Source organism: Sus scrofa, chromosome 3 (genome assembly GCF_054392235.1).
Source record: "Sus scrofa isolate SSC_HxYL_T2T_F1_AM1 chromosome 3, Sscrofa_HxYL_maternal_Yorkshire_Landrace_v2.0, whole genome shotgun sequence".
NCBI classification, from domain to species: domain Eukaryota; kingdom Metazoa; phylum Chordata; class Mammalia; order Artiodactyla; family Suidae; genus Sus; species Sus scrofa.
In genome coordinates this window covers 55,996,123-56,008,508 of record NC_139385.1, presented here as the reverse complement: position 1 = coordinate 56,008,508, position 12,386 = coordinate 55,996,123, and the positions used below count along the sequence as shown (strand labels likewise).

The following is a 12,386-nucleotide window of genomic DNA, read 5'->3' as shown; positions in this document are numbered from 1 at the left end:
AGTTTTTTTTGTCTTTTTTTTTTCTTCTGTCTTTTTTTTGCTATTTCTTGGGCCGCTCCCTCGGCATATGGAGGTTCCCAGGCTAGGGGTCAAATTGGAGCTGTAGCCACCGGCCTATGCCAGGGCCACAGCAACGCGGGATCCGAGCCGCGTCTGCAACCTACACCACAGCTCACAGCAACGCCGGATCGTTAGCCCACTGAGCTAGGCCAGGGATCAAACCTGCAACCTCATGGTTCCTAGTCGGATTCGTTAACCACTGCACCACGATGGGAACTCCTGTAATAAAAGTTTATGTTTATATAGTATATGTATTTTTTCTTTTTAGTGTTGCACCCTCAGCATATGGCAGTTCCCAAGCTAGGGGTCCAGTTGGAGCTACACCTGCCAGTCTGTGCAGCTCGGGATCCAAGCCACATCTGTGACCTACGCTATAGCTCAAGGCAACGCCAGGTCCTTAACCCATTGAGCGAGGCCAGGGATATAACCTCCATCCTTATGGATCCTAGTCAGGTTCATTACCACTGAGCCATGATGGGAACTCCTGTAGTATAATTCTAATTTTGTTATTAAAAAGGTGTATACCTAGAAAATGGATTAGAAGAGAATCAACTAAAAACTTTATCTCTGGGTCGTGGAACTAGTGGTGAATCTCATCTTTGTATTTTTCAAACTATCAATAATGAGTAAATTTTAGAACAGATGATAGCAAGCAGCACTTAAGAAAACTGAGCTAAAATGGAATTCCCGTCGTGGCGCAGTGGTTAACGAATCCGACTAGGAACCATGAGGTTGCGGGTTCGGTCCCTGCCCTTGCTCAGTGGGTTAACGATCCGGCGTTGCCGTGAGCTGTGGTGTAGGTTGCAGACGCGGCTCAGATCCCGCGTTGCTGTGGCTCTGGCGTAGGCTGGTGGCTACAGCTCCAATTCAACCCCTAGCCTGGGAACCTCCATATGCCGCGGGAGCGGCCCAAGCAACAACAACAAAGACAAAAAAGACAAAAAAAAAAAAAAAAAAAAAGAAAACTGAGCTAAAATGAAAGTAACATACATACGCTGGTGTTTCATAGATGATATAGAATAAATTACTTGTTAAAAATACAGTTTTTGGAGTTCCCACTGTGATGCAACAGGATCAGCAGTGTCCCTGCAGTGCCAGGACTCAGGTTCCATCCCAACCCCTCACAGTGGGTTAAACAATCCGGGGTTGCCACAGCTGTGGTGTAAGTTGTGACTGCAGCTAGGATCTGATCCATGGCTCAGGAACTCCATATGCTGCAAGGAGGCTCAGTGGGATCTGGTGTCGTTACTGCAGCAGCCCAGGTAGCTGCTGTGGCACAGGTTCAGTCCCTGACCTGGGAACTTCTACATGCCATAGGTGCCGCCAGAAAAAGTTTTCTATTCTGATACTGTAGAACATTTAAGCAGTATCTATTTGGAAATGTAACATTCTCCTTCGCCTCTTTTCTTTGAACTAAGAAATATTATTCTTTTGTTTACAGGCCACCAGCATTTTATAACAGTGCCTCACCACCAGGACCACAGTTTCAGGAAGGCAGCCCACATCCTCAGCATATCTATAGTTCTGGGTCAAGTCCAGTTCACGGACCTAATATGTCTCAAGGACACAGTAGTCCTGTGATGCACCCAGGCTCCCCTGGACATCATCCATGTGCAGGACCGCCTGGTCTACCAGTGCCACAGAGCCCACCTTTGCCACCTGGTCAACCTGGAATTGTAGGTCCTCACAATCAAGCAGGAGTACTTGCTCAACCGGATACACATTTGGTACCACCAAGTATGAGTGGCACTTACCATTGCCTGGGCTTTCCAGAACACATGATGAAAGTACCTAGAGAGGATCCCTGTTCTCCAGGTTCATCACACCTGCAAAGTCCTGGTGAAAGGCAGCTTAATACCAGTTATGAGTCCCTTCAAAACCCAGCTGAGTTTTACGACAATTACTATGCACAGCATGCTGTACATAATTTTCAGTCACCCAGTCACTCTGGTGGTAAGTTTACCCTTTGAAATAACTCATTTCTAATTTAAAATATTTGTGGAGTCCTAGTTTTCATTAAAAGCATGAACAGAATGTATGTTTTAAATCAAAGTAAAATATAGTAAAATTGAAACATTAAATATGTTTTAAATTTAATGAAATAGGAGTTCCTGTTGTGGCTCAGCGGGTTACGAATCTGACTAGTATCCATGAACATGCAGGTTCGATCCCTGGTCTTGCTCAGTGGGTTAAAGGATCCAACATTGTCCCCAAACTGCAGTGTAGGTTACAGATGTGGCTCAGATCTGGCATTGCTGTGGCTGTGGCATAAGGCCAGCAGCTGCAGCTCCAATTTGGCCCCTAGCCTGGGAACTTCCATATGCCACAGGTTCGGCTCTAAAGAGAAAATAAATAAATAAGTTTAATGGAATAGTTGTAATAACTTTGAATAATAAAAATACAATCAACCTGATCCCCTTGCTGTACAGTGGGAAAATAAAAATAAAAATACAATCACATAATAATTTGATAATCCAATTTAACTGTTATTTTAACTCAATAATACTTGTAATTATTCAGTTTCTTATAAATCACAGTGGTGCTCTCTAGTGGGGTTTTGTGCTAAATCAGCTTCTGTTTCTTTCCATGTTACATACTTAGATGGGACGTGGCATAGTGAATTTGCCCAGCATCAGCCTCCCATTGTTCAAGACTCACCTCACCGTGGCAGTGCTTCTGACTGCATCAGTAGTGTGACAGGCCATGCCCCCCTGCCTGCTCCAGGCCTCCTCCCTGCAGTGCAGAGAGCTCTTTTTGTCAGACTCACTCAGAAATACCCAGAAGATGAAGAACCAGGCAGCACTCAGCCTCCAAGGGCACCAAGCAAGGAAGAAGGTGTGTTGGGTGTTACGATAGCATCTTACCTATCTGGATCACTCAGTTACTGAAGTGGTCTTGAATAAGTTAAAATTTGAAAAATGAGTTCCTCTGAACTATCCTATTTCCAATTTACCTCTTAGCTCCTCTCTTCTTGGGATTGATTGTGTTTTCCAGTGCCACTGATGCATTAGTAATGAATTGCAAAGGATTTGACTGAAGCAATGAAGAGATCTGAAGCTGAAGTGTGTGGTCTAGGAGAACAGACTTGCTATTAAACCTTTTTATTTTTTTGGAAGAAAAGAAATAGAACAAGATACCTTCCAGTTCAAGAGTTTTGCCTCCTAACCCAAGTTAAAATGATTCAGTTTTTAGACAAACTTTTATGGGAATAGGCTGTATACTTAAGGTTCTGCTATATTACTAAGGAATATATATATATATATATATATATTTGTCTTTTGTCCTTTCTAGGGCCGCAGCCACAGCATACGGAGGTTCCCAGGCTAGGGGTCTAATTGGAGCTGTTGCTGCCGGCCTATGTCAGAGCCACAGCAACATCAGATCTGAGCTGCGTCTGTGACCTACATCATAGCTCACAGCAACGCCGGATCCTTAACCCACTGAGTGAGGCCAGGGATCAAACCCACAACCTCATGATTCCTAGTCAGATTCGTTAGCCACTGCGCCACAACGGGAACTCCAAGGAATATTTTTGATATAAAAGATTACATGGAGACACTAAGTCTACTTTAGTATTTTTTATATTGATAAATGTATGGCAATTAGCTAATTCAGTTAAGGGGAGAAAAATTTAAATCATCCAGTCTTATGAATTACAAAATTGATGTGTTTTTCATTCTTAAGCATAAAATTTATGAATAACTATGTAAAAATCAGTAACACTAGGTAGCTATAAGCTATTATATAGACAGTGTTACATTTTCAAAGAAGATAATATTAACTACTTATTTAGCATGACGGGGAAATGAGGGATTCCTAATAAGCTAATTTCCTGTACAGTTTATATGTACTCTGTAGGTGTTAATTTTAAGAAACAACCATTTTAATGGTAGTCTTTTCTTTAAAGACTTACAAAGCTTTATGACTTCATACATAAGAAAATTAAAACTTTTGTAGATATAAAATCTTATGCTGTGATATTATATGATTGTTAATGTGTTATGAGTGTCAGAAAACGTCTGGAACAGCTATGTTTTTGTGTGTGTGTTCAGTTTTACAACTTTTATTGCCTTTATAAATTTTATTTGTCCTTTGATAGAAAGCTCTTAACTATTATCTGTTTTCTTTATAAATCCAGAGCTATGATGTTTAAGGGTTGCTTGATTTAAAGAGAGTCAAAAAATTTGGGTATTCCTTTCGAAGAGTATTTTCTCTTCTCCAACCCTGTCTTACCACTTTCTTCTGATTCCCTTTGGCCAGTTGGAATGAAAGGTCCAGCCTTTTCTCTGACTGGAAGAGCATTGCACATATTCTAACATCACACCTCTTTATTTGTAGGGTAAAATGACTAGATTGATAATTCTTATACCACGTCTTATCTTGTTCCAGTGTTGAAACTCTGGCATTTCTATGTTGCATTTTCTTGAAGTTAGACTGTTCTTATTTCAGAAATAGTATGCTTTTTTTAATCTTAATTAAAGCCAAATATGAATGTTCCATTCCTTTTTTCTACATTTAGATGATACTGTAAACTGGTATTCCAGTAGTGAAGAGGAAGAAGGAAGCAGTGTAAAGTCAATACTGAAAACATTGCAGAAACAAACAGAAACTTTACGGAATCAACAACCTTCCACAGAACTCAGCCCTCCTACTGATCCAAGACTTGCTAAAGAGAAAATGAAAGGAAACCAAGTTGTCGACCCTAGACTTAGGACTATCTCAAGGCAAGACATTAGAAAATCTTCTGAGTCTGCCCCACTGGATCTTAGACTTGTGTGGGATCCCAGGAAATTAAGAGGGAATGGAAGTGGTCAGGTAGGCTCTTCCACTGGTGGAGCAAAGTTTGATTTACATCATGGAAATACTGGCCCTAATGTCAAAGACAAAAGAGGAGATGATGATGATGAAGATACAGAAAGAGAACTGAGAGAAAAAGCTTTCTTAATACCTTTGGATTCTTCCCCTGGGATAATGCTCCAGGATCCAAGGTCACAACTGAGACAATTTAGTCACATTAAAATGGATATTGTCCTAACCAAACCCAACTTTGCTAAACACATCGTGTGGGCTCCAGAAGACCTACTTCCAGTCCCTTTACCTAAACCTGACCCAGTATCTTCAATCAATTTACCTCTGCCCCCTCTTATAGCTGACCAGAGGCTCAGTAGGTTGTGGAATACAAAAAGCGATCATCAGAACACAGTGACCATTGATTCAAAATTAGCAGCCAAAGCCAAAATTAACCCAACAAACAGAGAAGGCTACCTAGAGCAATTTGGAGACTTACATAGCTCAGGAAGTAAATTAGGCGATCCTAGGCTGCAAAAAAATTTTGATCCTAGACTTCACAGACTGCATAATACTGAGTCTCATCAAGCAGTTATGAAGGATTCCCATTCATCCAAGGGTGCCCCTCATTTAGCCAGATCAAACACTGGCTCATCACAACCCTTAGGGGCAGTACCTAGTAATTCTGGTCCTGGGGCTTTGCCTCCATATGCCCCTAAACTCTCATCTTCAGCTGGCCTTCCCCCAGGAACTCCAAGTTCAGTTCTTAGTGGTATTAGTTTGTATGACTCTAGGGAATGTGGTTCATCATCTACATCAGAGCTAGCATCAGAAAACACAGAGAACCAGAAAAAAAGTGGCGGTTTAGAAAGTAGTGACAAAAATGACCCTTCTCCCGAAGAAGCAACCCTGCCACAGAAAATCGCTCCAAACGTGGACGTCACTGTTGATGGGCCAGCTGACCCACAGGCAGATGTTCCCAGGAGTTCCGATATGGTTCAGGTCCCAGCAGTGCACAGTCTTCCAATTCAGGCATTAACAGGCTTAATTAGACCCCAGTACAGCGATCCAAGGCAGTCACGGCAGCCGGGACAGGTGAGCCCCACCCCAGAAAATGATCCCAGTAGAGAAACAGATGACAAATCTCTGAAAGAGGTTTTTAAAACTTTTGATCCAACTGCTTCACCATTTTGTTAGCTGTTGTGTAACTAAGCAGTTCTTTTCACTCTTGTGATGCAGTCCTCTGCTGTTTTGTAACTGGTTTACCTCTATAGTTTATTTATTTTTAAATTATAAACACTTTTCAGCTGCTAGTACCAGAACCACATGAAGTTATATCCTCTAAAGCCTGTGGTATTTTATATAATATTTTTATAACTTTAAGAGACTGTAGTAACTGACATAGAAACCTATATATCATGTTAGCGTCATTAAAAGTACTTTTATTGTAAATAAACCATCATGAACTCAACACTCTGCCTGAATATATGCCAGTTGTCTTTCATAATCAGTGTTTAGAGAAATGATTATCACTTTTATACTGTTATTAGTTTCAAGCAATATAATGTACATTACTTTTGAGAAACAGTATTTTGACTAGGATCCTCTATTTGTCAACACAGAACTGATTAACATGTAATGCTAACTATTAGCTAAAATGTAAAATGAAGAAAACATTTTTAAAATCACAGCAGAGAAGTTCATGTTTAAAGTCATCATTTTTATTAGTACTGGCAATATTATTTGTGTAAATGAAGCATTTGGATGTCATATCTTTTCAAAGTATTTTATGGTTATACTGTATCATAGATGTTGGAGATACATAAATAGAATGTTTTGCTAAAGTGAAAAATCCCCAAGTTCTCTAACACGACTTTTTAAATTTAATTTTTCGTATTAAATAGTTATAAGTTACTGCTGTGTTATACTATGCTGTCTGTGTTTCAATGTTTTTTTGTCTTTAGCAGCGTAATTTATATTACTTTTTCAAATGATGTAGCTGCAATAATTGTATTCATCATGACTTTGGCAATTTTTAACAAAATTTTAAAAGATCCAGTGAGAATCTGTAGTGACTGTTGCATTGATAATGTTTTAAATGTCCAGGCTCTATATTTTTTCTTAAATACCAAGGAAACAGAGAAATGGTATAGTCAACTGTATACAGCAACCAATAAAGACTCTCTTTCAGATCTCACGTGACTGGCATTCTGTAACAGAGGAAACTGCCTGATGTTTTAATGTATTTAATGTCCTCTTAGTTTGGAAACCTCTAAAGTTGATTAGAAATTGTATTTTTATGAGAAAATAATTTTCATTCATTCTTGTTTATTTCTTGCAATACATGAACAATAATGGCCCTACTTATTTTATACATATAATATGTATAACTACAACTAAGTATTACACTTAGTTTCAGGGTAAGTGTCTATATTAATATCTTGAACTAAAGGTCTGTGACAGTGTTTACTGGTAACACTCCCAGTAAGTAACTTGAAAAAGAGCATTTCATTACAAGAGATAATGAAAGTAGAGGATATCAGTTCTTCAGAAGTGATTTTAAAGTATACAGCAACATATTTCTTTGGAAACATAGCACTCATACAGCATATTGTTTAATACTAATGTATCTCCTTTCTATTCCCTTCTTTGTACTATTTTTTGCTCTGTTTCCCTCCTTAAATGAGGTTGCAGTTAAGTGAATAAGAGCTCTGCCTGCCCACCTAAGAAGTTCATTGTGTTCTAAGTGGAAGGACAGTTGTTCAAGGGAATGTGAGTTACTACTATTTATACTTTAGTTATGTTGTTGTCTAAAATGGTTCTGGATAACATTTTTTGGGATTAAAGATGCAGTTTAAAGCCACAGTAGAAAGTATTTTTTTATTTACTGTCCAAATGAATTTTATTGTTAACTGAAAAGTCAATAACATGGATAAGACTGGCGGGGAAAAAAAAATATATATATACATACACACTTATATTCCTAAGAATAATATTTTATCTGGATAAAATTGGTAAAATTGCTGAATTTTAGTAATTAAATTGCAAATTTTAGCAAATTTTGAATTTGCCCTTGTATTTTATAAATGTTATAGATAATGCTGTTAACATTTAAAACATCATACAACAAGGATAATTTGACTTATTAAAGAGCAAAATGGAACCAAAATTTTTTCCAGATTCTTAACAGATCTTTTTTTTTTACTAAGATATTAAAAGATTAGTTTAAAAGTAAGGTTTAAAAATCATTAATACGGAGTTCTCTTGTGATGTTAAGGATTTGGCGTTGTCGTTGCAGCAGCTTGGGTCACTGCTGTGGGGAAGGTTCAGTCCCTGGCCCAGGAACTTCTACAAATCATGGCCAAAAATTTTTTTAAAAATTTAAATCATTAATACAAATTATAATGTTCATTTACTTAGTACTGTTGAGCCCCTATTACATCAGCTAGTATTCTGGAGCCTTTTTGACAAGAAAGTTTGACTTTACCTTCAAATTCAACAATGTATATTTATGAAATTTTGTTTTATGGTTGAAATAATTATTTTTTATTCGTGATGCTTTTTAATTGAGATAACTTTGCTTTAAGAGATATTATATCCTACCATCCTGGATTATTTTAATATTCTTCTTTTTCATATTTTCTTACCAAAATCTACTAAGTAGCCAATTCCTCCAGTTAATAAGTTCCTCTTTAAGGTGAATTGGTGTTTTTAGAAGTCATTTAAGTTGATTTACACTGTTACACTGAAAAGTACATTATGTCTCTTTTCTCAGAGCCAAACATTTACAGATTAGAGAAATAACTTCTGTCTGTTTTAGACTCATTGATTGAAATGTAATTTAACTATTCACACTGGTTTGTGAGAATTTTATGCATGTTCCCTTTGAGGTGACTATAATGGGATATATTAGGGTGTTGAATTGAGATATTAGACTGAGCAACTACCTGCTTTCCCAGTCTTATTTAGTTTGCTCCCAAATCCTACTTCTAGAACTTTCCCAGTAAGGACCTCATTCTGAATCTTGAAAGTGAACCAAATGTTTGAACCAAGTGTTTTCAAACCCTGCCTCAGCAATTAGGTCTGTTTCTGTACAGACCCTCCGTGTTGCCCAGATGCATGTGCCAAACCCTAGAATTAGGTTGCAGCCAAAGCAGCCTAATTGTAAAACGTTTGCCTAGGTTTCTGTTTGTTTTTAGCTTGCCATAGGACTTTAGTAATTTTCCTTGGTACTTATTTTAAGATGGAAGAATAGTTGATGAATAAAGAAATCCTCTTTGAGTGTTCATAGAAGCCATTTTGCTGAATTAATCAGAAGAGAGAGAGGTAGTAAAGGAGAACTTATGAGGGCTGGAGACTTTAAGACATTGAGTCCGTATTCTTGTTCTGAATTGATTTATAGGTGTTTTATGTCAATTTATTAACTGTGAAATGGGTATAATTTTGACTTCACAGATTTGATGTAAGGAGTGAATGATTTATTAAAATATTTGTAAATATAAAATTGCTTTGTAACTTTCACAAACATAATCTTTACATTCCCACTGGGTTAAATTGTACAGATTCCAAAATAACATGAGATAGTTTGTGTGGTTCACCTATTTTGTGAAGTTTTATTTATTTTAAATTAAAAAAAAAATTTTTTTTTAAGGGCCCCAGCTGTGGCATATGGAAGTTCCCAGGCTAGGGGTCGAATCGGAGCTGCAGCTGCAGGCCTACACCACAGCCACAGCGTCGTCATGGGATCTGAGTCACATCTGCAACCTACACCACAGCTCAGGGCAACACCAGGCCAGGGATGGAGCCCGCATCCTCTGGGATACTGGTCTGTTTTGTAACCTGCTGAGCCACAACAGGAATTCCAATTTTATGAAGTTGTAGATGATACACTTTTAAGACACAGTAGAATTGCCTTAGAAGTTGTTTCAGAGACTATTAATCCATCAAATTAGCAATTTCCTTGAATATTTTGTGTATCAGTGAGACACAGGACTTTCCTAGTTAAAGCTATATAGACTTGTAGTGTCTGTTCAAGATCTGAATTCTGCCCGTTTTGGTATTAGATACAGATAGATGGAGGGTAAAAATCCTACGACAGTCCATGTTTCTTGACGGGTTTGCTTAAATCATAGCATGTGTGGTGTGGGCGAAGTGGCCAACTCAGTCAATATAGGGGCCACTGGCTCTTAGAAACAACAGCGATGTTTACTCTCACCTCTTAATCTATGTGCAAGCATGTGATATTGAGGGCTTTCTTAGTGACCATTTGCTTAGTCAAGGTATTATTTTCCTTTAGTTTATGGCAACTTGAAGTTTGGAAGTTCCTATGGACCTGGCTGTGAGGTTTTGTCAGTATCTTCCCATTTGCACAACACAGAGTCTCATGGTAGGGATGTGGTCCCTGAGTTCACCCTTCTAGGCTGAGGGCTACACCTCAGAGGGTTGCCTCTGCTAAAGGCTATACCTCGGAGGGATGGTGTACGGTCAAGCAGTCCGCAGATGGGGCCCCTGCAACTTTCAGTAATTGGGCTTTCTGAGAATTTCTAAAATGAAGAATTGTAATTATCTCCTCAGAAATGGTTTGGCAGCACTTGATAATATTATCTTCAAAATTTAGTAGTCAGTAGTAAACTTAATTAGTTTAATAAATAAGGCTTAGTTTAGGACATTTAAGCTTTGACAAAATGTAACCAAATAGGATCTGAGTATTTAAAACTATTTTCCTGACTTGTGTGTTATGATTTAGCATTTATGTAATGCCCTTTCCCCAAGTAGCTTAATGTGATTTGCAGAACCAGTTTCAGTATCTTACCTATGGCTGCATTGCTGAGGCTATGTTTTTGAGTTTGTCATTTATCAGCAGTATCTGCCAGTTGTAACAAAATCCAAATTAACTTGCTTTTCTTGGGAAGGGTACAGACCTAAGAAAGGACTTTAGGTTAACATCAACATAACATTTAGCATTTCTAATTTCCAAATGAGAAATAAAACGCACATTACTCTACTGATTTAAAGGCCTCTATGAGGGCATTAAGGTTGAGAGGACTGGTGAAATTTACACTCCCTTATATTATTTTGTCAGGGATCTGACACATAGTTTATTGTGAAAGAATTAAATATATAAAGGCCCAGTTTTTTTTAAATTAGCCATGTTATTCCCAAACTTCCATTATGAGCAAGATCGTGGGGTTTGTTGTCAATGCTGGACTATACATTAAAAGTAGAGAAGGTGAAAAATAATTAACTATTATTACAGGTGAGAGGTTTTAGTGTACCTCTATTTTATGGAAATTTGCCCTCCAAATGTTTGAGAAAGAAGTCAAATAAGATAGGAGAATATCTTTTCATGAGGTAGAATGATATTTCCTTTCAAAATGACAATCAAGAAATCTTTATACTTACTTGCCAAAGTTAAGAAAATTTTACATATCTGACCCTTAAAGCCATGGCTCCCCCATTCAGAAAGGGCTCAGCAGAGATGCAGGGTTCCAAGGCCCAGGTCATTTTGTTTTCAGCCTAGGGCTGCCATGCCTATACATGGTAAGGGCGTTGATGGCACCTGTGTCCTAGGATGTAGTGGATGCATGTGTTTGTGTGTTTGGAGAGGGGAATGCTATGTCTAGATCTGTGGTCGCCCATTTTCTATCAGATTTATAAGCACTGTCTGTGGGCTGCAGTAGAGATTAAACCTATTCATTATGAGGTGGTATATTTTTAACTTCCTCTGTTATTATTTCAGTTCCCCAAGTTGTAGCTAAAATGTTGGGGAAATGCTGCCTTGACTGTTTCACTTTGGAGGGTTTTATACCAGTTTCATAAATTAACTAAATTATTAATCTACTATCTGTTCAAAAGATATCATCAAGGGGTATACTTTGCTGAATTGATAAATTATTCTGCACAAGGACTATCAAAGCACTTAGTAAAATGAGGAATATCTTTTTTTCATTCTCATTTACTAATAACTTTTCCAAGGTTGCATTCTGTTTTTGCAAATTTCTGTAGATTTTTTTCTGTGACATCTTTCTATTATCTGACTTTAAATAAAAATGTTTCTAATGATATCTGTCTGGAAGTGCATTGCTTTGCTTTAACAAATCTTTAAAAGACAGAATATAGGGGAGGTGTGTACTCATATGAGAGCTTGTAAATGGAGCCCCCCCAGGCCTTCCTGAAAGGTGAGAGCAGTGTGCTGTCCTTCAGTCTATCCTTGGGGCAGAGGTGGTGCCTCACTTAACACAAAGATGAACAGCATTGAAGGCCCTATGCTCTGTAAGGAAGTATCTCTTACATTAGCTTGAATTCATTTTCTGTTAAAAGATCTGAATCTGAGAGGTTGCTAGCAAATGTGCTGCTTAAGTGTAAAGAAAAAACTCTTTCAAGTCAAAATAGGATCTCATTGCAGGAAAAGCCCTCAGAGAGCAACTGGTCATTCTTCCTTTTAAGATCAGGAGCAACAAAGAAGTGGCTAGTTATGCTTCCCTCAGAGGTCAGTAAACATTATTAAAAGATGTTTTCTCTTGGGAGTTCCTGCCATG

At 38.1% G+C, this 12,386-nt stretch overlaps 1 protein-coding gene across 1 annotated transcript in view; it reads left to right on the top strand.

Annotated features, from left to right (window-relative positions):
• ZC3H6 (zinc finger CCCH-type containing 6) overlaps window positions 1-7,045 on the top strand; it is a 62,735-nt gene extending 55,690 nt beyond the window's left edge. The window contains exons 10-12 of the mRNA XM_021087025.2: window positions 1,502-2,013; window positions 2,662-2,895; window positions 4,580-7,045. Coding sequence (XP_020942684.1) covers window positions 1,502-2,013; window positions 2,662-2,895; window positions 4,580-6,045 — 2,212 coding nt within the window. The 3' untranslated portion in view covers window positions 6,046-7,045. The remainder of the gene's footprint in view (window positions 1-1,501; window positions 2,014-2,661; window positions 2,896-4,579) is intronic.
• The last annotated feature ends 5,341 nt before the right edge of the window (window positions 7,046-12,386 follow it).